Here is a 25,925-nt window from a genome sequence, read left to right on the forward strand (position 1 = left end):
TATTAGCAAAACGATTGTAATTCATTGCTCTATAGAAACCGACAGGGCTGAAATGTGCAAAATCCAGTTTTAACCAATTTATCGATCGACCGGAACCTTCAGTAAACCCAAGAAAATCATGGACAACATGAAATTATCATCTTGATGCCAGACTAAAATTCCCATATACCATAAGAAAAATTTGTCTTCTACATGTACCTAACGCAATGATTTACATTAATAATAGTTAAGTTACTTTTAATTACTCTTTAAGAATAGTCGCTACCTTCTTGCTACATGTACCTTAATACCCGTGAGTCACCAAAGAAAGCAGTTTATTGTTTAAATATTATTCAATCGTAAAACATTATAGACAGTGTGTTGGTATAGTTTCTGGCACTAGGCTTCTTCCTTTCTCGTTAACTGATGGTACATGCAGTCATGATATTGCAAATAGAGGAAAAATGCAGAGACTAAGTTTTACGATTTCCAGATTGAGTTTAACGTCATGCATGCGTTTTATTCAAATTTAGCATTTTCTTCATTCACATGCCTCATTGATTTCAACCGTTGTGATTAATCAGTTTTGATACTGCGCAGTTGCTAAACATCACAAGTTTCTGACTTTCCTAAATCAGGGACTTGAAAATGTGAATATGCTGCATTTTTAATATTCTAAAAAATAATTACTTCATACTAAATGGGTAACGAAACTTGAAAGCTCATTTGACTAAAAAACGGAAACTGTTTCAGAAGAATTTCAATGCAGTGAGTAATAAATGCACGACTAGAGTAATAAAACATTTAGCAAAATGACGTTGGTTCGTGATTTACTATAATATCAACGTTTTCGATATTGCGCATAACAAATTGACAACTTATCTTGTTTTCCCTTCCAGAACGCATAAATTATCTTTCTCTTTCATTGCATTATAAAAAAGTACTAAATACATGTATATTGTGTGTAAAAATATCGGGAAAAGATTTGACGTTGAACGCATTTTTGTTCCAAGAAATAATAATTTCAAAAGCAAACTTTTCTCAACCATCATAAAAAAGTCACTCGGAGGTGAAATGCATTTGGTAAATCATATTGTATAACAAACTCCCTCCTCCCAACCACTCTACTTTCCCACAAGAGAAAATTCCTAAAATCGAAACAAATATTTTGTAGGGTTGAAATTGATGTCAAGTATTGGATTTTTTAAAAATATGCATGATATCAATGGAAATGGATTTTTCATCACCTGTATGTTTGGTTCAAGACAACTACAGGTACAGAGGAATTGCAAATCATTAGAAAACTTTTGTTTTTAAACCGTCTATGCCTAGACCTTTTACTCTGATTTGCCAAACACAAAGCCCACTGTTTGTGACAGAAAAACAAAAGAAAAAGTTTCATAACTAATCTTTATGTATAGTGTAAAATAAAGGAATTTTTGCTGTCAAAATAAACTTTTATTTGCATATCAAATCAATTAATAAATAAATACAATCAGTTGCAAGAGTACATCGTGTTGTTAATCGATTTTTTTCTCTCTCAAAATTTCAATTTGCGTCCTTTGTTGGATATATCAGCCATATATCTTGATTCCATGAACCTTCGTCCAATTGCGTCCTCTCACACACTGCTTTCATGTTGCTCAGTAAACTCGGTAAGTGTAGCATTGTCAACTGGGATTACCAAGTATTCAATTCCCTCGAAACCCTGCAAAAAAAAAATCAATACAGATTAACAGTAAACAGAAGCTTTGAAACATTCAAACCTTTAATCTCTGAAAAAAAATAATGTCAAAGTCCCCAGCATGCTTTTTCTTTCCTTTTCAGATTCAAGTATTTTGCTTTCATTACTAGAATGAAGAATGGTATATCTATATTCTACATTCAATTTGTGTTTAACACCATTAATATGAAAAAATCATGGAATGATGAGATACTGAGTTGGATACATCAATTATCTATCCATTATTATGCTACATTAATAGTCTATAGAAGATACTCTGATTGGAAAGCACCAGTAAAAGCTTTGATCATCTCGTTTCTGCGCCTTGTATTCTTAATCAACGTCCATTATAAATACGAACAGGACAAATTTTTATTATTTATTCATAGTACCTGATAATCAATTTACTTTTACTAAAACCCATCTTTATTTCAATAGAAGTATTTGAATGTGGATTTACACAAATGTTGACCACAGATTCCTCATACCGTTTAAGGGTCATGTTAAAAAAATATATAGATTTTTTTAAACCCTAGCTTACAACTGTACAAATACATTGTACTTGTACCAGAAATCACTATCATACAGTAAAACACACTTATAATGAAGTGCCAGGGACTGGCGATTTTACTTCGTTATAAGCGTAATTCATTATATCCGTCCAGTTTAAAACATGTAGGAAAGTCACCGGGAATGAAAATTGCTTCGCTGTAGGCGTCGATTCATTATAAGCGTGTTCGTTATTTAACCGTGTTTTCCTGTATAACTTTCAAAACATGTCTTTATCCAATAAAAAATGTGTGAACTGTTATCTTGACCCCTTAATTTTAGATCCTTAGGTAAATTGAACAAATTTATTTTATGCATTAATATTCCATCTTGATTTTACAGATGACAGTCTCCAAGAAATAATCCTGAAATCTTTTAACACAGTTTTAATGTCCATCCATTTTTAAAAAAATGCCAAATCTTTAACTCTGCAAAATCATATCCCCCGAAAATGTGAAAATTTGATAAATACATGTATGTACTGGGGGTATATGATCTTGTATTCATATCTTATACTGTAGGTATGTGCATAATTTTTAACTATCATTAACACACACACACACACACACATATATATAAATGCACATCATGCTTTGTAAGCACATTTATGCAAGGTTGCTAATAAATACATATTTTAAACCCCCCCCCCCAACACACACTCAAACACTCTCTGACCCTTCACTTTCCGTATGGTTTGAATGAACTGAAATCAGCTATTATTTGATATACATGAGAAAGTTTCAATAAAATTCATGTTTTGAAACATTCATTTTCTTATCACTTTTTCAAAATCATCATCTCTGGGAAGGGGAAAGAGAGGTGTTTTATTAGGACAAACTGGAAATTAAAATATGTCAAAAGTCTACTCCGTACGTATAAACTTGTGCCATGCATGTAAGCTAAAACTGGGTCAACTTATTAGATAAACTCATTATTAATGAAATATATTTGTACATTTTTTTTCTTCAAATTATGCCTTTTTTTGTTAAGGCCGATCTTTGGTTTTTTTTAAAAAAAATATGTAATAATGGTAGAAACTAATTATCAATGAAATATATTGGTCCAAGTATCTAGACAAACATTGTAATTATTTGCTTTATTTAAATGATTTTGTCCACTAAAAATATCTTCCAAGTTCAAATATTTAATGAAAACAAAGTTTCTGATAATCATTCCTTTAAAAGCTTACATACAATAGTTATCAAATCGTTATGTCAGCACATAATTATTTCCTCACAAAATTATTTTACTTCTGCTTAGAAATCATATATACCCGCATTGATATGTACTGGTACCTCAGTACTTCAATGAATAGATTTTTCCAGCACAATTTTTCTTTTGCATCTGCCATTTCCTACAAGGGTCACCGTATTGTTATAAATTCTATGCCTCAATACTTCATTATGAAGAAGTACTATGAATCAATTTAATCTTCTGGCAATAACATTTCATATTAAAACCATCTTCAAGTATATTGTAGCAGTGACCTTTTCATATACATCATCTTACATCATTATCACAGCAATATTATATCTGAAAGAAAGAACTTGGTGTATTTTCGCACAACTTCCGGACAGAAGTCAATAAGATTAACAATTAAAATTAATATAAATTAATGATTAAAATTAATATAATCACCTTTTTAGACTTGATTAGCTTGTGGTCCCTGAACTCCGTTAATTGAGCACGCAGTGTTAAGTCACTATTGACCAGGAAAGCTTCTCGGCATCTTTGATACAGATCTTGTAAAGACATACCTACAAGAATAAATCAATCTATTTTTTATAAAACAAAAAAGAAAATAGAAGATTTTAGCTCATCTTATCAAAAAATGCAAATAAGCATTGGACTGATTCATTGGATTTTGCTATACATGTAGTACCATAGATAACTCATTCATAAATGCATGTACATGTACTTAATAAAAAAAATTCCTTTATAAAAACAATTTTGATGAAGAGCCTGTTTTTGTTGTTAATATTTTTTTAATACAGTTACATTGACATGTACATGTATACTGAGTTCATCATGAATATTACATTAAATTTCAAAGAAGACAGATCACCATATATGCATGTAGGGTATTTTCGGCATATTGAAATTTTAGCTGTTTTAATCTTTTAAAAATATCAAAATTCTGTGTTTACAATTTCTACAGTTGGAAGATGCAAGTGTGTGTGTGTGTGTGGGGGGGGGGGGGGTGAAGGGAGAGTAAGGGAGGAATTATGAGTATATGATCCCCTAAAAGAAGACTAAGATTATAGTGATGAGCTGTGGCTTCATGTACTAGTTTATACAAAGAGTACCAAGCAAGTTGGTAAAGAATTTATGAACAACCCATTTGGTACTCTATAAGCTAGCTGGCTATTACTAACACATTGCTGGCCGTAAGTGTACTGGCCAGTGAAAAGGAAACTGTATTCAATAATGTAAATGCGTCTTTATTTTGGAGGGTGACAAAACACACGGTTGATGAGCGATGAATTGATGGTATATAGAAGACAATATGTTGACAATAAACACAGTAAACATTGGCAGTAAACACGTTTCTCACCCAAGTAAGTACTGCTGTCCTTATTTTCCAGTTGATGCTTGGCAAGCAACAAGAATATCTGTTTGGCATTGGTTGTCAAGCTCTTCATCACATGCGACATGGAGCTGAGGGCTAGTGACCCAGTCTGCTGTACCAGCAGCGAGTTCTCGTAGGAGGTCTCGTCAGTATATGGCAGGTATGTAGTCACATCGTACCATAACCACCGATAGCGGCTGCACTTTGTCTGGTCCCATACTACATAAGAAGTAATAATTTGTGTTCATTAAATACAATGATCCTTACGATGACAAAGCTCAGTGCAAGAAATCTGACCTTTGACCTTTTTATCAATAACAATTAATCTTTACTTACCTTGACATCAAGACAGAATTTTTCACTTAAACCAAAATGAACTCTTTTATCTTATTTATCTTATTTTGTATGGTATAGGTTATAATGAAAACATGTAGCCATGATTAAATTTTTGATGCACAGAGACATGTTCTTCACCATTACATTACATAAGGAAGCACATTACAGCATTCCACAGTGCGATGCATTAATGTTTTCAATTTTTGATAAAACATTGGTTTGTGATGATTCCACATCTGGGCTTCCTTAGTGGCGTGTTGATGTTTTAATGAAACACTGTTTTGTAAAGATTTCGACATTTGGACTTACTGAGTGGTGCGTTGATGTGGTCAATGGAAGCCACAATGTGGAAGCCCCTGATCTGACTCAACAGACTCAGGATGTTCTGAATCTTTTCTGGCCGTAGCATCACTCCATCAATGTTGTGTACAACCAGAAAGAAGTCTCTGTAATCTATTGTTGGAACATATGTTATTGCTGCATGCCAAAAGGATTAGACATTTTGTAAACCTTAACCAGTTCTCTCCTTATCATCTCCCTAATCTAATCTAAACAGATCAAAAAGACTTTGATTTCCAAAAAAGCAGAGACAAAATCTTCATCATTGCATGATAATTACTCAAATTAAGTTTCTAACAAAGCTAGGGAAGTTCTGCCTCTTTTCAAGGTAGAACATAATAAACAAGGTTTTCCGATCATTTGCTTCATGAATTTCCTAATCAATTGAAACAGTGAAAAGATCTGAAATTACATGTAAGCTGTGTGGGTACCTTTTGTCTCAAACTGGGATTTGATGAACTCCACTTGGTCTAGAGGACTCTTATAGGTGCCCTCCACTTCCAAAATTTCATCTGTTATGGTATTCAAAATCTGAAGAGAAGAAAATCTTTTAAAGACTCCTGCAGGTTTAATATTTTATCATACTCTTGTTTTCATGGTAAAAATTAGGTGGGCAATTCTATTTTTATCTTGATATGAAATCAAAGGAAAAAACATGATCAAATGGCCAAATCAAAACAAAAAGTCTACTTTAATTCCCTATTATTGAATAATATTTGTAATGGTATTGCTATTATGATAAGACGTGAATTATCCTCTATCATTTTCCATTTTTTTTTCTATCTCCACAATATGAAGTTTTTCGCAATGCAATTCCAAAATTATATTTCATTTAATATGATGAAGATTTTCGCAATGCAATTCCAAAATTATATTTCATTTAATATGATGAAGATTTTCGCAATGCAATTCCAAAATTATATTTCATTTAATATGATGAATTTCTATAAAAAGTTTCAAAGGAAAATATTTTCTTCGACTTTATCTTAAACCATTCAATTGCATTTCGCATGCAATGTTAAGGAAAATCCAAAATATTCTAACTCTAAAAATAGCCTGGTAATGTACCCTGATTTTTTTGTCAGAAACATGTTAAGATGCAAATGAATAAGGAATAAATTTTCATTGAAACTTATCAAAAATTTGGAAACATCTAGTGTGTCATTGAGTGGACTGGATGGTCATATAAAGATACAGGAAAACTTTCAAATCTAAAAGCTAACATAATTATATGAAGTTTCCTTTACTAAATGATAGTTACTCATAGCTCAATACCAAATCATGATATCATTAATTCTAATTTGTTGACACCCCCAGCCATCTTAATATACATGTATATGACAGACATTTGATGACATTATGAAATCATATTTAATTCCAAGTTGGTAAGGGTATAAACGCTTACATGTTTAATAGTCAAACTTGGAAAATAACCGTTGACAACTACATGATCCAGGTCCTTAAGCTCTGACCTCCTGAAGTCCTCAAGCAGGGTTCTCTTGGAGCCAAGACCATGCAACAAAATATTGTAACCATTACTGCAATGAATGAGAGTAAACATAATATTTTATTAGATATAAAAAAATGTGGATTATGTTCACAGGACATGAATGCCTAGTCCAATGGTATATTAATTTTGTATTCACTATTGCAGAAGGAAAAGAATAGAATCAAGTCTCAGCTTAATCAAAATATGATGGTCAAGGTCATAAAGAGGGTCAATGTCAGAAAATCTAATAGCTCTCTAGAATTTGTATTAGCGTATTAAGTTTACTGAATGAATATCTCTTTGATCAGCTCCCTTTTTCATAGAAATTTTTCTTTCAACTTGAAATGGATAGAGAGGATAGGAAATGCAAACATTATGAAAATCATATGTAATTTCAACAAGAATTTTTTTTAAAATTTCATGATTCAAATAGCCAACCCTCCTTTTAGATCTTAAACTTGATAAGACAGTCCATTTAATAATACCGCATATTGATACTAAGCAGGACCTTGAAAACATAATTACACATACCACATGTAAAACATCCACTTGTGGAATAGCTCTCTGTGTTCTTCGTACATCTGCTGACACTCTCTGCTGTGCTTGCTGGGAACTCTTCTGAGGAGTTCATTGAGAGACTCCTGATCCATTTTGCCTGTCCCGAGTTTGGCTAGCGTCCTGTCCGATGTTGTTGAGAGGCCTCCTTGGGAATGCAGGTCAAAATATTCCTCCACCATATGTGGCTGTCGAAGTACAAGAATGGAATATGATTAGTTTAGCTTTCAAGATCTTAAGTAACAATTAACTTAAAAGATTTTCATGTATTATTACATTTTCTTTGAATGGAAGGGAAGAGGCAGAATCAAAACTGCAAAACTTTCATAAATAGTTCAAATAGATATTCATCATGCATATATATATTTGGCAATCAAAACAGCAGTAATGACAAACCACAGATGCTTACTGCATCTAGAATTAATTTTACTTGTAAAAGACAAGAGGACAAACAAAAAATTTCAGAGACCATATCGGCAGCCTCCTGGATCTTCCTCCGGGACCGGGGGGTAGTGGGGGGGACTGGGGTGGCTGAGGTTTCTGTGTCACTCTCCCCCTCTTCGCTGTCTGTATCACTCGAATCTGAGTCCACATCCACATCATCACAAATGTCTGAAAATAAAATCAAGATCTAGCTTTAAATGATTATTGTTGAATTTAGTTACGGTAAATGTCTGCATGCAGCATTCATTTATGAACATTAAATCATTTAAGCACTCACTTTACTATTCTCTCACACAGAGAGAGAGAGAGAGAGAGAGAGAGAGAGAGAGAGAGAGAGAGAGAGAGAGAGAGAGAGAAAGAGAGGATTAAAATATAAAATGAGAGAGAGAGTGCCACAGTTTACATCCACTGATGAGTGGTGTCAGAGCCTTACATTCAGCCCGCTTCCTGAGTTTGAATGGAGTTGTAGCTTCTGGTTTTCTCCCTTTCCTTGTCAGTTTCCCTTGTGTGCCTTTCTTTGGAGTTCCCTCACCTGTTACATTTAACAATAACAGGAAACTATAAAATAAAACATATATATCCAAAACCAGCTAGTCACTAAACCACATTGAGATGGTGACCATCTCAAGGGGCCGGCCTAAATAATGGACAATAGGATGAAAAGCATTTCAGAGAATTATGCTTTGACCTTGACCTATAACCTTCATATTTTCCAGCTTGCATAAAACTTTTTTCAATCTCATTACCCCTTACATAAAGGCATTGTGTTTTAATCTGAGCAAGAATAAGAAAATGGGAAATAATTTGTGGTCTAAAACTGATTATTAAGAGATCTGCAATGACCTTCACATTGACTTGGTTCATAGTCACTGCACATCACTCACTCAAAAGTTTTGTTTATGTGAAGAATGAGCCAAATAGGGCTAAGTGGAGAATATATATATATATATATATATATATATATATATATATATATATATATATATATATATATATATATATATATATATATGCTCTTAAAAAGAACTTTGCATGATTCAATATGACCTCGACACTTGACCTACAAACATCTTAAAAGGTTACTAGATACTCTTTGATCACAGGCACCCTGTGGATGAAGTATAAGCCAGATTGGACTAAAGGGAGAGAAGATATGCTCCAGACAAGGATTTTTCATATAATTCTGCTATGACCTTCACATATGACCTTGAAACTTGGTTTAAGGTCACTGCACACCCTTTACTAAAAAGCTCTGTTTATGTGAAGTATGAGCCAAATGGGGCTAAGTGGAGAGTATTTATATCTTAAAAAGGATTTATGTGTGATTCAATATGACCTTGACACCTAACCTACAAACTTTGTTCAAGGTCACTGTACACACTTTGACCATAGGCATTCTCTATGTGAAGTATGAACCAGATTGGACCAGGGGAAGAGAACATATGCTTGGGTCAGAGATTGTTCATACAATTCTCCTATGACCTTAACCCTGGACCTAAAAACATGGTTTAAGGTCACAGCACACTCTTTACCCAAAGGCAATCTGTGGGTGATGTATGAGCCAGAGTGGGCCGAAGGGAGAGAAGAAATGCTCTGGACAAGAGATCTTTGAACAGACGGAAGGAAGGACAGAATGATGGTAAGACAGACTGATCACTATAGGGCATTCGCAAAGTGGGGTCCTAACTAATATTTTTTCTACATAAATATTATTTAATAACAATCAAAGACAACATAATTTGCTTACAAAGTCACCTGTACTGATTACTAGTAAATGTATTGACAGCAAATGATCAACACAGTGTCACAAAATTTTGTCCCTTTGTTTCTTAGAATTTCAACTAGTGCATTCATATTTCATTATTTAATTGATAAATTATCACAATGAAATTTTGTCTAACCTTTCCTTGGGGTCACATTTTCTGTTTTCCTCTTCCCGGAAGACACAGAATTGCTGTTCTTTAAAATAGATTTTGGAGTTTTGGGCGTCCTTGCTTCAGAAGCTAAAAGAAATTTAAAAGTGAATCTTCACCAATGTTTTTATTTCATATTCAGTACAAAATTAAAATAATCATTCACCAAAATTTCAACAGATACTGAGAGAATAATTAAAATGACATTAGGATGAAACAGTTAAGACCCCAAAATTGCCTGATTTTTATTTACCTTTAAGTGCCATGCTTCCTGATTTTTTTGTTGTTTTAAACTGAAACACATCACTTCCTGCAACCTGGCCATCTCCTTGCTCTTCAAAGACTTTAAGTAGAGGTACAAGTACTGCACTAGAATTAAGCTTTTGAAATAGTTCTGCTTTGTGTCATTATCAATAAAAATAAAGTTGATTACAGATAGCTTTCAACTTGTTTTTCTTCTTTTCAGTGTCTACACTACAAATTACCAATATGATTTCTTATAAATACAGTATTCTGACAGAATAACAAACAAGAATTAATTCGAATGAAGTTTTTTTTTATGGATAACAATGTATTATAGTGAAATAATCATCGATCACTTTCATTAAATTTGTAAGTTACCTGAAGGTTGAAAGTTTTCTTCATCACTGTCACTTTGCTCTACTATTTCTATATCCTCAGTGTATTTTAACTGGTTCTTTCTGGTATGTTGCAATGACGATCTTTTTTTCTGTTTCCTGCTTTCTGCAATGAAAAGAGAAAAAAAAAACTTCCGGAAATGCCAGTGTCTATTTCATTCATGTCAAATGAATTCTGATTACCTTAAATATAAAATTGATTACTACGTGTAAGTTCAAAACTCAATGTAAATGTACATGTGCAATTTAAAAATCAAGATTTAAGTACGTGGGAAAGACTTAAATTTACATGTATTTCCTATAGTTTTTGCATAATGTCATCATTTAAGCAACAGTAACACCTTTTCATTCATGATTACTGACTGTTTATAGAAAATTCAGATATTCAAGGTTTCACAATGCAAAAATCAGGGTTAACTCTAATATTTGGAAACCTTTGAAAATATGATAAACATAATCAAGAATAAATTCCGAATCAATGTGCGAGTTTTGGATCTCCGAGATATTTAAGATATTTGATTCAATTGGGATTACCTTATTTGAACCATTCTGATTTTGTCAAACATTTAGACAGTCCTTGCAGAACTTGTATAATATGGATGTTGAAAATGCTGTTCAAGTTTTTTATCAAAGCTGTAGAATCCATTATCAATGAAACAAGACAGGTATGTACTGTAAACCAGCGAGCGAGAAATTTACGCGAGCTTCACGAGCATCATTGTCACTAATTTTTCTCGCCCAAACCAGTCCTTAATTGTCATATGGTTATTATAACAATATAAGTCTGAATATTGATGAACATTAGTCATTGGGAACCAGTTTTCAGGAAGTAAATTGCGAAATAAAGTCATAGCAAATAAAAGTTGGTTTACAATTTATCATTAACTCAATAATTTTACAGCCACCTTTCAAAAACTATTAACGTTTTTTACAATGCTTCAAAAGTCCAGTCACCTAATGGCTGGTAGCATTTTCAACGTCAGTTTTCATTTCTCTCTCATCTCTCAAAAACATTTAGAAATACATGCTCAAAATAAGTACCTGGTACATGGTATAATGAATATGGATGCAATAAAAGTCAATATGGTTTTTCAAAGACCAAATGTGTCTTGTATTGTCAATACTTGCCTTGCAATATTATTATGGGAGATTATAATTACAAATTGAGTAATATCAGACTCCAATTTTCTATGTTATTACATTTTGCACTATTATATTTGCATCGAGATCAATTCAAAATGTAACAATGCAAAATGTAATAAACCTTTTCAATGTCATTAACATTATTTGCATGTGTTCTTAAGCATTGCAAATCAAAATTGATATGAATTAATATTAAGTAGTAACATCAACATGTTACCTATCTATTTTGTTAATTGATATCTCTTAACGATAATTGGTGGTACCTTTTTGTGTCTGTAGAGTACATACAAATGTATGTTTGGGTCATTGTAAATACAGATTGATTTATATTAGAGTCCACTTTTCTATACTCTGTCGCAAGATATCTTTGATTCACATTTTGCCTAAATATGCGATATTTATAAATACTTCAAGGTTCATTCAAATGTATGAAAATTTTCCAAGATTTCTCAGTTAAAACACCCGCTTAAGCTCAATAAGTTTCAATAAATGGCTAAAAAATGTGATGTCTACAGGGATTTTGTATTGCAGCAAGCCCAGATGATAACGTTGAAAAATTGCGCAAAATATTCCGAGTGAATTTCAAATGGAAAAAAGATGTAAACATTCCCCAATATTAATCTCTGTAATAAATCTGTTTTCGTTCCTATGAATTTTTTCGAAAGAAAAAGATCATGTGTCAATGAAGATATCTTGGAATTTTTCCCTTTTATTGATTTTTAATTGCTTTTCTTTCATAGGTATGTATATTCTTATTAAAAATCGTCCAAATGTGCTGCATAAAGATTGTGGGACAGACTTTAAATTATCACATTTTGTGTTATTATATTTTGCATAGACCCCGACGCAAAATGTAATAAAATTAAGGTTAATTACAATTTGCATTATGATATTTTGCATTGCTACAATGTCCACCTAAACTGCTGAGACTTGGTGTGTAATTAGGTAAATTAAAGTAATTTTTCTTAGAAGAGAAATAAGAATGGTGGTAAGAAGAGAATGACAGTAAGCACTTGTCGCTTGCATTGCCTTAGCAGCTGAAAGTAAAATGCTTGCATAGAGGAAGGGTACCATGGAATTCAGAGTTAAAACCTTTTGTCATGATTTGATCTCCACGACCGTATTTGATCACCCATTAATACATAAAGAATAATTCCTTATTATTTTAACAATCTTACGTGTGAAATACATGCACAATGTACGAGAAAATTCGCACTACATGTAATTTGAAAATTGTGCCGTCTACAGATTTCCTAAGAAGCATACATACCATATTTCTTGTTAACGTCAACAATGTGGCCAATAACATCATCGTCGCCGACAAATGAAACTGAAACGCATTTCCTTCTAGGTCTTCCACTGTTTGTTGTCATTTTCCCATGTTTCATTTCCCGCGAAAACAGCTCTTTAGCGATGGAGGTAAAAGAATATATGTCAACAAAAAGGCGTTACAGCGAATGCTGGTGAACCCGGCACCTGGTAAACCCGGCACCTGGTGAACTCGGCACCGAGAATAGTGAACTCGGCATCCGGTAAACTCGGCACCTGGTAAACTTGGCACCTGGTAAACTCGGCATCTGGTGAATTCGGCATTTGCATAGTATTCATTTATCTCTTTGTTTCTAGACAACATTTTAAAAAAAAATTGATTACACAATGTATACGACTGTATCTTTATCATGGAAATGTCTGTTTATGAAGAAAGGTGAGCTTTTCATTGTAATTCATTACTTACGACCACATTTATCAACAGATACGAAATAATTCACTAGCTTCTGGCTTAACATATATTTTGAATTGATATAAGTTATGTAAGAATTTATCTTTCTAAATATGAACATTTTATGATCATTTGCACATTTGGTTGTTATATGACCAGTTTAGTTTCATCTTGGCGCGATGTTCTTCACATTCATCAATGAGCATATCAGAGGCGCTCCCAAGCTAATTACGGCCGGAGAAAATAGGCCTAGTTAATATATGAATTGAGACAATTAATCCATATAATCATATTATTGCTAAATGTAGTAAAAATACTTACAATAATTACTATAGGCAGAAATAATTAAAAGAGACAGATTAAATATCAGAAATGATTTTTTTGTGGTTTTTCAAATAATTTTCTTATCATGTCCTTAATTTCTTGCATTGTAGTATGTTTACTACATTTTTTTACCATTAAAGAGCAACTTTTTCACTTGCTACTGAAATTATTGATACTGTGTGAACTATAATATTGCTTGTAGTTGTATATTCAATTAACTCATTTTGCAATTTTGTCTAATTTAATTCATTAAAATCCTTTAAAGAACAACAACGATTATTATATTCTTAGCTACATCCATCTTTTTATTCATTATGAATTTTAAACATAGACACAACGAGTAACAAAAACAGTAACAGCAATTTTGATTAAAAAAACTCAATAAAACAAAACAAGATATTTTAAATGCAGTGACAATAACAAACATACTTTATAAGTAAAAGACATTTTTACTTTACAAGATGCACATTTCACGAAGGGGGCACAGCTGTCGATATCACGATATCTGAACGAATCACATGTTCAAAGCTGGTGGTCCATAAATAGAAGCACAGCCCTTTAACAGTTCACTCGCAGTGATCGATCTTTCACAGTAGTTGTTCCACAGCTTGAAGACACGACCTTCCACCTGTAATGTCCTCTTCCTTTGGAACCTCTGCATCTTCCCTTCATATACCATCTTCATCTGCACTGTGATGTTGGTCGCTTCCCGATGCAGAACAAGAAGAAGATGGTAAAAGGGAACCGATCCCCTGGTGACAACACTGGTGTTTAGGCGGTTGTGCCACCCCCCCCCCCCCCCCACATCATTGTTGTTCGTCCGGATGGACGTCATGAACACACTCCAGTGATGGATCTTGAAGATTGAAGAACGGATCCACGTCCTGTAGACATAGTCCATCACTGGAGCAAGAAACTCTGGTGCACGCCCATCCAGACGTAGGAAGGTCTCCTCAAACTACAATTGCATGAAAATAAATACTTTTTTTCTAATTTATATTCAAGATACTGGCAGATTTGAATAGTCACAAATCTAATTATTTTTGTTGATAACATTTTGCTTATTTTTATTTACTTTATATATCTAGTTCACCCTTGCATACATGTAATACTACATGTAATATTAGATAACATTAACTTTCTTAAAATTACTATATATTTTACTTACCACCCATTGATGTTGTCTTCTTGAAGTCGCAAATAAAAGTGACATTGGGAAGCCAATGTGTTGGCAGGGTCTCTTCATTAACCTCCTCATAATTAGTACCTCACCCCTTCTATGTGTACGGGTAATACACCGTCTAATAGCACCTGGTAGCCCCTTCCATGTATACTAGGAATACCCCGCTGTCAACCTATTGTTTTAGCAATTTAAACAAGGTACACACTGGATAACACATGCTTAAGTACAGTACCTTTGATGTTGTGTATACGTAATTATATTACTGTTCTATATAGGAAATAAATTAATATGTTAACAAATCTACCTTATTTCTTCGTTTTTATATTTAATTATTATATTAATCATATATCCTCTTTGTAGTTAGTTGTTTTTAACTGCTCTTATTCACGGAATACGTGAAATTTTTATTTGTTACAATTGCATCATTGATCAGTCTAGACGGGACTCCCAAAACGGAGTTAACTCCCAAAACGGAGTCTTTGGCTCCATCATGCATTGCGGTAAAATGGCGTTTCTAATGTAAACAACGTGCGAGTTATGCCCCTTAGTTCTAAATAAATCGCTAAAACTGGCCAAAAACACGACAAAAATTAATTCTAAACTTTCAAAAACATTTCTGAACGTTTATGTGTCATAATAATGTCATATGTTCATAACCGTTTACTTGTATTACGTAAGATTAATTTTTAAAATGAAAAATTCACCCAAAACTTCGATCACGCACAACTATAACTGTTTTGAAATTAATTTAACGCTTTGATATGTTTATTTATCATTGTTTGTTAAAAGTATAGTCTCATTTTAATCTTTTTCATGCTAAATTATCCAATTATCTTGAATAATTATGTATTTAACATGGTTTTCTGACATCGCAAATGCCGCGAGTGATTATAATTGTTTTGATGATAATTATCAGTTCAATTTAAAGAGTTATTGAATCTAGAGTGACAATTTGTTTTATTTTCTGGGCTTTCAAACAACCAATCCTATTTTTTAGATACCAAAAAGACGTTTTTTAATCATCGCTAGAGCAACCAGTTTTTGTTAGTATTCGAAGCTTTTTTCGTTTACGCACTTATCAATTTGTATGTTTGGTGATTGTAAATTGTAACACAATACTAAAGAAGTAAAATTTAATGCAATTTACCTTTTATTAACGATTAAATTCCATGAAAAACACAAAAATATCACTTTTCAAGCATCGTCCAAACGTCCAACTTCGAAGAGAAATAACTTTCTTAAGTACAAATAAACCCCTATTTCGTGCAAATACGATCGATAGTAAATTATATCCTGAGTCTTTTAAAACATGTTAGAAGTCTGCCAACACATGCAGCACTTTGCAAGACGATGTCTTGTTGACCCCATGTTTTCATCGAAAAATCGCCATATTTTGTACCAGTGCGCATGCGTAGACTCCCAAAACGGAGTCCAAAATGCTTGCAGAAATTCACTTCCGTTGACTCCGTTTTGGGAGTCCGTCTAGACTGATCATGGTTTTGTGTTTCTTCGATGTTTTTTTTTTTTTATATCTGAGTTATGATAATAAAAAAATAACGAAGTTTTGTATTTCTTCTATGTTTATTTATAGTTATGATAAAAAAAAAATATCGAGGTGCCGAGTTCACCAGATTCCTGATGCCGAGTTTACCAGGTGCCGAGTTTACCAAATGCCGACTTCACTATTTACACAGGTGCCAAATTCACCAGGTGCCGGGTTCACTTGTTACCGTTACAGCAAACATGTGTGACATCACGATTTACAAGGTACGTGTAGTTTTACATTTTAAATGTAAAAATGTAATTGCTTTATTTTTGCAGACAGAACAGTAAGTTAACAAGTGTACAGTCCACTAATCAGCTGCTAATTATGATCAGATGATAGGATCAGATTGTGATGACTGTCATATTTCTCAAAATTTTAAAATGTATATACAGTAGATAGAATTCTCCATCGTTAAAATGACAGATGTCCTACGGACCCGGTTTAACCAGAGTGCACACAGGTCACACTAAGATTATTCTTCTATGTATACAGGTAAAGTGAAGTCGCCAGTTCACTATGTCACTGGTATCATGTGTTGTGTATAAATTATAATAGAATAAAAAAAACTTTATAACTAAATTTCTATCATGCTGTCTCAAGTGTGTTCTGCTATTAACAAACATGTTACATGTAATTCATGATATATTCAAAATGTTGTAATGAAAGATTAACAATGATGATCACTAAAAACATGTACACGTGTACAAATTATACAGGCTCATTTTAAAAAATGTTTTAAAATTATTTAATTTGTAATAGCAAGATAATTATTACTTAAAAATGACTTAGTACTGTGTTATAACTAGTTAGTATCATATAATAACAAGATAATAATCTTGTTACAACAAAATTACAAGATATTTATAAATAGCTTGTTATAACATTTAAGACACTGGCTTAATTAATTATTATAATGTGTTAATTATCTTTTTATAACAATTCAATTAACTCATTATAACGAGATAATCTTCTCGTTATTTCAAGAAAATAATTTGTTATAACAAACTAATTTTCTCTTTATTGCTGTCCTAAAAATCAGTTCATAATAACTAGCTACAATGTAGTATAACAAGTTGATTTTTGTATTAATTAAAAAAAATTAACCCATTATAACGAGTTAATTTTCTCGTTATCTCATTTTTTTATTCATTATAACAAATAAGTATCTTGTTACGGCAGGAATCTTACTCGTTATAACAAGATACTTTTATATGTTAACAATACAAATATATTTAGTACTATAGAAGGAATGTACCAGTTTCTTGTGCTATAATATCATACACTTTTCAGTGTGTATATATATATATATATATATATATATATATATATATATATATATATATATATATATATATATATATATTATTATATATATATATATGTACAGTCTTATACTATTTTCAAGATTTGTACCTCAGAAATCTCACACATGAGACTTTTCAAATTACTCCTAATGGGGTTTTTTTTTGGTAGCTGCAGAAATTGAGCTCCACGGAATACAATTAATGTATTTAGGTTTACAGTCCAACAATCCATATTTCTTACTGAGCTACAGTTCTACAGCTTTTTATTTTGTTGAATGCCATTTTTAAAAAATTTAAGGGGGATAACAGCTAGACTTGAACTCAAGAGTCCCTTGCAGACTTTTGAAAACCAATGTTTTAATGACTGAGCTAAATTAGAGTTACATGTATTATGTATAAACCTACCCCCATGCAAATAAGGGAATTATACCTCCCTACATCGGTTTAAAATTTGTCTTTTTGCATTACAGATCTAAGATAGTTACATTGATTGTTGATCCCATGAGCCAATTTTTTTTAACACTCAATAGATTAATTCTTTAAACAATAAAATGCTTATTTTTGTTTCATGTGGGTATGTATAGGTTTAGGGATCATTACAGAAAAAATATACAAATGTTGAAGCAAAGTTTTTTTTTTCTCGAATGAATGAACTTTTGATTTCATGCATTTGACAACAAAATCTGTTAAGTTTACTAAACATTAAATAATGGTAAATTAAACCATGTGGAACAGTTTTTAAAATCCCCACAAAGCAATTAACCCAGAATTTAGATTACAAATTGAAGATATATTATTCTGATGCATGCATGACCTTTTCAGTATGATATGTGTATATTCAGAAAGTTAGTTATCATCAGGTCATCTACATATATTTTTGTATTTCTCTTTCCAGCTAGGAAAGCTTTATAGCTGCTGAAGAATGTCGAGCACAGTATGGAGACCATTGGAATGTTTTCAGGAAAAATCGGGTAACATATATCAAATCATATACTACTTAGAAACAGTTTAGAAAATATCATGAAGTGATGACAGAAGATGTTTATGTATTTTTGTACTTGTACCATCACCATGAGAACTGTAGCAATGATAACTTTGCATTTCTTTTTTTTTTTTTCACTTCAAATGCTTGAATATTTAATAATCAGCACTTTTTTGTGTAGTACTGTTTTGGTTTCATGGACAAGTACAATGTATTCCTGTGTTATGCTTCATAACGATTGTTCATCTTATCGCCCTATGTAATATTTTATGGGCATTGACTGAGGTTCGATCTCTTTAACTGTATACACATCAGAAAAGATGAGATACATGTAACTTTAATTTTTTTTTATACAAGTCCATTGTTTAAAAAGGGTTTTCTTATTTCATTACATTTCATTCATACCATAGATAGATAATATTTGTATACAATAGGTTTAAGTTCTTGAAAAAACAAATAACCGCGTACTTAGAAATAGGTTTGTAACTGACCGTCTACAGAACTTTGTTAGGTTTATAACATCTTTAGAGGGCAAGGCAAAGAAGAGCTTTCTGTGAACTTTAACAAACCGATAAATTTTTGTAGGCAAAATAAACCAAGGTATATAATATGAGATGATAAACAAACATCATTGCTGAATTGTTTATATCATATACATGTATTCATACAATATTCCAATGGGTAAGAGCCATCAATTGTGTCTTAATTTTATGAGCTTAATTCACTTTAAGTCCCTCATTCTTGTACATTGTAGCAATCCATTGTTTTGTGTCCTCTGGCTCGATCCCCCATGTAGAGAGAAATTATGTGAATCACCTATTAGTTTCCTTTAAAATGCTTAATAGAATCATATTTTTCTTTTCACAGGTATGAAAACAGCACTTGTGTTATTGAATCAACCAAATCCATACAACAAACCATTTCTGACCTCCCTCTGGAAGAAAGGTGAAAGTCAATTAATTCATAAGGCCAAGACAGATAAATATTTCTCTAGAAAATAATCATTAAATCCTAATTATCTTTTCATTCTCAAAATAGAGTTTTACCAGCAAAGTTTCTGACATTATATTTTTAGCTGCGGAAGTGCTCTAAATAACATGTTTAATGTCTGTTCCAGAATGTTTTACTGTACTGCTTTATAATATTATGAAACCTTGCAAAAGCAAAAATTCCATCTAATAATACTGAGCTTATCAAATCACAACAATCAAAGTATTAAAATGCTATATTTTATTTTGCCTTTGAGTACTTATTACAGAATTATTATTTTCCTGAAACAAAATAAAATATTTTAAATGTATAGTGGGTCAAACCTCTAAGCTTTAGTTTTTGGAAATTTTTTGTACTACATGTATTTCCAACTTAAATTACATCTCAATAAAAGTATATAAAGCTTAGTCCCACTCTACAAAATTATAGGTATTGAATTTATAAACTTTAAATAATTTTACATGAAGATTTGCATATCAGTTTGTATCACAATAATTCAAGCTGTAGACAGTTTTATGCTCTTACTATGCTATATATACATTATTTACCAAGAACTGATTTATATATGAAGTATTAGGTATGTATGTTGGTGTTTTATATTAACGTCAGTTTCTTATCTGTCATACCTATGTTGTATTAGAGACACTTCTGTGTCATGGTGTAATTCACCCATCTTTTTTTAATATCCTCTTATGTTTTGCGTAATTGATATTAAACATAAGAATATTTATTTGAAACCATTTTAGACAACAAATCAACAAAATTTTGTCTCCATGAAAATATCTGCTCTTACAGTAAATATGTCTTTTTTTTTTTTTTTATTTATTCAGCTCAGTTTCGTGCCTCAGTGGATGGAGGTACAAACCACCTGTACGACGTGTTCAAGGATGACCTAGATGCCTTCCTACCTGACATAATCACAGGGGACTTTGACTCCATTCAGGACACGGTGAAGAAATTCTACCAGGACAAGGTAGGTATTTGATATAGGTACATGTGTCTCCAAAAATCAGTTGTTTAGTGAACAGCTTGCGCATGCTGATTCGTTTCATTCTTGATACCACACGATAAAGTTCTGATGTAAATTTCGTGGAGGGCGACGGCTGCGGACATACTGGTAGTTTTCTATTATGATAAAAAACTACTAAAGAAATTATGTCCTCTGCTCAGTTTTATGAAAAATATGGGAAAATGCACTTTAGTATGGCATCACTATAAGGCCATTCCACGTTTTTTCTATGTTTAGGGTCCGCAGACGGATTGGTTTTGAGATGTAAAAATTTTTAAAAAAAAACACAACTGTTGTTCATAAAATTACATGTAAATCACTTTTTCATATGTCGGGCTCAGGATCGCATTTTTAAATCCAGATCAGAAATCAAATATAACAACATTCAAAATGGAAATCATATAGTAGGTATTTGTAATTTTTGTAACAAAAGGAAGAAAAATACTTCAAAATATATAACAAATTTTATTTTGTTGAACATTTAATGTTGTGTTTTTTTCTAAGATTTGTGTTTTTTTTCCTGATAGAAAGATAGGTTTTTGAGTTTTGGGTGGATGTTAAAGAAAGAAAAAACTTGCAATGGCCTAATTACCCTTGTGAGAGTCTAATCAGTTAACTATTTATAGAATTTTAATTTTTAGGTATTTATGTGTTAATGTTACATTTCAAATTTTTGTGATATTTAAAAATAAAAACAAAAAACAAAAAACAGGGCAAAATATGACTGAGACTTTTGGATGAGTGACCATGTTTTTGTATGAACTCTCATTGGAATGTCTGCATAAATTTGAATAATAATTGTAATACATGTACTTAAAAAATACAAATAGGTTAAATGTCAAAAGCAAATGGGCAAAGCCAAACACTTTCAGGATTTGTTAAGTTACAAGAAGAGCCACCAGCGAAAAACCAAAATGTTTTTATTTGTGTAGTTTGCTTTTTCAATTTTTGAGGATAAATACAAACTTAAGAGATCGAGATTAACCAATAGAAGTATTGATCTAAAGATGAGGATGTAGATACAAAAGTAGTCTGATTCTTTTGAGAAAATTTTCTTCTACAGATTAGATTGACTCATGCATGGACTCTACTATTTTGCAGGGAGTGGAGTTTGTGCCTACACCAGATCAAGATTACACAGACTTTACAAAGGCAGTAAAAGAAGTTGGCAGAAGAATCCATGACAAACAGGTCTGGCTAAGAAATTAAAGGCAAAGTAACCCTAGATTTGAAAACAATAAAAAGGAACATACAGATATACTAAGTTTTGTAAAAAAAATTGTGCAAGGTTTCAGTTATCTGTACCCTATTATTGGTAAAATTTACTTTCCAGTTCCTACAACAGAGGAAGTAGATCATACCAGTACATGTGCTTGTTCATAATTTTCAGAGGCGTGTTCAACCGAGTGAGCGCTTGCCAAAAATTGTGTTACAGGTACGGTATAGGGAATTTTGGCGAGCGCTCAGGAGCGCTCGCTCTGTTGAACACGCCTCAGGGCTCTTTTGAACATTTTCTGTTGTGAATTCACAGATTGACTGCATATGTGTCTATGGAACCTTTGGAGGTAGACTTGACCATGTGTTTGGCAACATCAACACTCTCTTTGAAGCTGATCAATTCACTAGTACAAATGTACTACAATTCTCAGACGACACCATTGCCTTCCTCCTTCAAAAAGTAATTATTACATGTATATCCCTTTGTTCTTTATTTATGATTATGGAGTCAGCGACTTTTATAAATCATTATTTTGTGATTGTACACATCACATAAATGTGTAAACTGTATCCATGCCACAATTCTTCTTATGTAATCACAGGGGCTTTTTGAAATATATACATGTATATGGATAGATGTTGCAAGTAAAATGCAAGCAGTGATTTAACTACCAATTGAAGTATGATTTTTGACATAAATGTTGGTTATTAAAGAGCTTTATAGAAAACTACAGTGTACAGGTATTTGCAAAATCATTGCAGTTTGTGTTGGACTTGAATAAGGAATTTATTAACACGTGTATACTTAATTAGAACAAAGAAATGTGAAGTGTAGTTTATAAAAAGATAAATAGAAACAATCCAGATCCAACATACTAAATGCTTATTTATATTCATTCACTTTATATTAATCAATTATTAATTTTTTCATCTTTTAGGGTGAACACAAAATTGAGGTGGATCCAGCAGTTTGTGGTGAATGGTGTGGTTTGATCCCAGTTGGTGGGCCTTGTCATTGTGTTACTACTCAGGGGTTGAAGTGGAATCTTGGTAAATATGACTTAGCCACATTTTTTCCTGGAGTTGGAAACTCCTACAGAATGACTAAGAATTAAAAATCTCCTGAACCCAGTCAATCTCCTGTATGGGAGACTAAAATGTGCAAATATATGTGTCTCCCCCATAATATCCTGCAAGTGAAATACTTCTTTCTGCACAGGCTTATTCCAACTATCATTAAAAGCTATATTGGGATTTTGTCATCAAAAGTTGTATTTTTTTCAAAATTCATCCAAATACTGTCAACTGTGATGATTTTGCATACTTTGCTTTCAGTAACTGCCTCTGCATTCTGATTCATGTAAATTGAACAAATCTGAATGTATTGGTTGTAGGCAATATTTAGCCATTTAGTGTACAAGAAAATACCCATGGTCAGGCAATTTGTCTGGCAATCACGTATCACTAGCCAACTATTGAAGTTAAAAGCATGCATTTTACTTTTTTTGACTATTTTTATTATGATTACAGAGTTTCTTTTTTGTTTATGCGAACCCATGGAATCTACAAAAATTAAGCCATCCGGAATTCTAATTATTTTACAGTGTATAGCTAGTATGCTTCGACCTGAAGTTGTTATGCAAATAAAAAAAAACAACCTAAAAAACAGAAAATCTCACAAATACAATTATAAGTAATCTGAGATACATGTACATGTATGAGCAAACAAAGTAAAGTTCAGTATTTCATTTTGGATTTAAAAACAACTCATATATTTTGGGTGATATGACATCTGTTCATTTACTTGAGCTGAAATGTTGAATCACCTATGCAAGTTAAAAATAGCTAAGATTACTTTTCATCTGTTTTGATGTTCTTATAGTTAAATGAAACGTAGATATATTGAAAGTGGTGTTTTAGAATTGACGAGTTTTTATCAACGAACTTTGTCAAAGCGTAACATTATCATGGTTTTTTACTTTATATATATATTTATCACATGTTTAAATTTTTTTAATCGATAAAACTTGACAATGTCTATAAAAACGAAATGTCTATCATATGTCACGAAGAAGAGTACTTGAGAAGTTATATAGAGTTATTATTTCCATCACTTAGTTTGTTTTTCACATGCTGAGTGAATAGGTCCTCTATTATGAATAGAAGTGGATATTTACCAATTTGAAGTGCATTACATAAAAAGTTTCCTTTTTTGCGTGACAAAAATATTGGACTCTTCCGTCTTTTAAGCACTTTTTACGTGTAATTGTCAAGAGACGCTCGTTTCCATCCCCAATAAATTAGGGAATACACATAACAATACGTTTAAATCGGCTGTGAGTTTCCTTTTCGCACCCAAACATCTGTTTAGATCACTTGTTGTCATTCATTTGATGTGCTACAAAATTACTTGGGTAGTAATTACCACTTCTCATCGAATATATATAATATTAATTCTATAATTTGATGAACACTTAGGCCTTCGTGACGTAACTTGCTCATCTGACTTGATGTCCCGTGTTTCACTTATTTAAAAAAATGATCGATCGCGCGAATGATGCAATATATACTAATATTAAATTAAACAATAAATATGTTTGGCACGTATATACATGTATATTTTTTGAAAATTTTAATATTTGCATGTACCAAGAGTGTTTGTCCATGCATTATTGTAAATCAATGTACATGCATCACCTGAATTTTAATTTTTCAAAGAGATACATGTAAAAACTGCATTGTAGCAATCAAATATTACTATACTGTTCCCTTTTTGGCTTTAGGAGTTTTGAAAAATGTTTTTTTTTTAAATTGGAATTATTGCTTGTAGAATAACATTCTAAGTAATAAAAAGCAGCCCTAAAATTTGAGTATGAATTGTGGAAAAATAACAAAATAAAATAATAAAGAAATGGATATCTTCATTATTTATTTTTCTGACCAGAGTTTGCATATTAGAGTGACCTGTTTTTAATCACACTTTTCTTGATCAGTTTTTGGCAGTTATTTAAACAATATTAAGGCAAAATAACTGTCATTAGGTCTTATGATAGTTAGTTTATATCACTGTCATTAACTAACTGATAGGAATGAAAGGTCGCGAGAAGTTTCACGCAAAATGAATTAAAAAGCATACGAAATTGAAATGTTGGAATAACATAATTTCATCATTTAATGGCAAATAACTATTACAGTGTTCAAAATGAAAAGTCCAAAGGAAAAATACAAAACAGGAGCAGAGTGAACACGAACCTCTTAAAAAAAATTAGATGTAGGATCAGGTGCCATGGAGGAGTATCCTCTACTGACCGGTCACACCCGTCGAGTGCTCTTTGTCGTAATTGGAAAAAAAAAAATGAAAAAAAATCCGTTGACAATTACATGATTAATTATGGTTTAACAGTAAGTATGAAAAACGTCAGTCAGCATGCGACCCAGTGGAAGAATGTATTTGCCTTATATTGAATTTTAACCTGTTGCAGTAATGAAGTCAAAGAAATAAATTAACATCATTCGATTTAATTCTCCTTTAGATTAAAATGACGACAGATTGATAAGCAGCGAATTGTTTGAATTTAAAGACAGATGTCTAATTCTTATGTTACTTGCAGCTGTTGATACTTTTATTTAACACAAGATTACTTATGGATTTGCTATTACTTCCCTCTCTTAATATGAAAGCTATTCTTATATAATCATTGCTGTATTTGACAGCTATCGTTATTTTTAAGGTCGAATAAAAAGTCAAGAACCTTGATAAAATGCCCATTTTTTTCATCCAGGCACACTGGTGCATGTTTAATGCATTTTATCTTCATAGATAAAGGAGCTTTGCGATTTGGCGAGTTAATTAGCACATCCAATACATTACAAAGTAAAGAAACCAACACTGTCACTGTGGAGACGGACAGTCCTCTGTTATGGATTATGGGAATTTCCATATAAAAAGGTATTGATAAAAATATTCATGGA

The 25,925-nt window shown here is 32.1% G+C and overlaps 3 protein-coding genes across 4 annotated transcripts; 1 reads left to right on the forward strand and 2 right to left on the reverse strand.

Moving 5' to 3' along the window:
- Positions 1 to 1,375: 1,375 nt before the first annotated feature.
- On the reverse strand, positions 1,376 to 17,030 carry LOC128188531 (origin recognition complex subunit 2-like). The gene is made up of 14 exons (XM_052859635.1): positions 17,018 to 17,030; positions 12,948 to 13,082; positions 10,518 to 10,640; positions 10,150 to 10,239; positions 9,885 to 9,986; positions 8,417 to 8,515; positions 8,009 to 8,151; positions 7,516 to 7,727; positions 6,901 to 7,033; positions 5,927 to 6,026; positions 5,466 to 5,609; positions 4,806 to 5,039; positions 3,890 to 4,008; positions 1,376 to 1,687 (listed from the first exon to the last, which is right to left on the reverse strand). Exons 2-14 carry the CDS (start codon positions 13,063 to 13,065, stop codon positions 1,601 to 1,603), a joined length of 1,704 nt encoding a protein of 567 aa, XP_052715595.1. The 5' UTR covers positions 13,066 to 13,082; positions 17,018 to 17,030; the 3' UTR covers positions 1,376 to 1,600.
- LOC128188533 (uncharacterized) lies at positions 13,550 to 15,320 on the reverse strand. Its single transcript, XM_052859639.1, has 2 exons — positions 14,890 to 15,320; positions 13,550 to 14,679 (listed from the first exon to the last, which is right to left on the reverse strand). The coding sequence occupies exons 1-2, from the start codon at positions 14,977 to 14,979 to the stop codon at positions 14,236 to 14,238; spliced, it is 534 nt and encodes a 177-aa protein (XP_052715599.1). The 5' UTR covers positions 14,980 to 15,320; the 3' UTR covers positions 13,550 to 14,235.
- On the forward strand, positions 16,635 to 25,925 carry LOC128188532 (thiamin pyrophosphokinase 1-like). Of its 2 annotated transcripts, none has more exons than XM_052859637.1 (8): positions 16,635 to 16,671; positions 18,650 to 18,725; positions 19,604 to 19,681; positions 20,557 to 20,699; positions 21,837 to 21,926; positions 22,267 to 22,413; positions 22,892 to 23,003; positions 25,774 to 25,925. In XM_052859637.1, the coding sequence occupies exons 2-8, from the start codon at positions 18,677 to 18,679 to the stop codon at positions 25,896 to 25,898; spliced, it is 744 nt and encodes a 247-aa protein (XP_052715597.1). In that variant the 5' UTR covers positions 16,635 to 16,671; positions 18,650 to 18,676; the 3' UTR covers positions 25,899 to 25,925. The 2 variants fall into 2 exon arrangements, with proteins under 2 accessions (XP_052715597.1, XP_052715598.1); XM_052859638.1 differs by lacking the exon at positions 16,635 to 16,671 and adding an exon at positions 16,732 to 16,942.

Source organism: Crassostrea angulata, chromosome 6, assembly GCF_025612915.1.
Source record: "Crassostrea angulata isolate pt1a10 chromosome 6, ASM2561291v2, whole genome shotgun sequence".
Classification (NCBI taxonomy): Eukaryota; Metazoa; Mollusca; class Bivalvia; order Ostreida; family Ostreidae; genus Magallana; species Magallana angulata.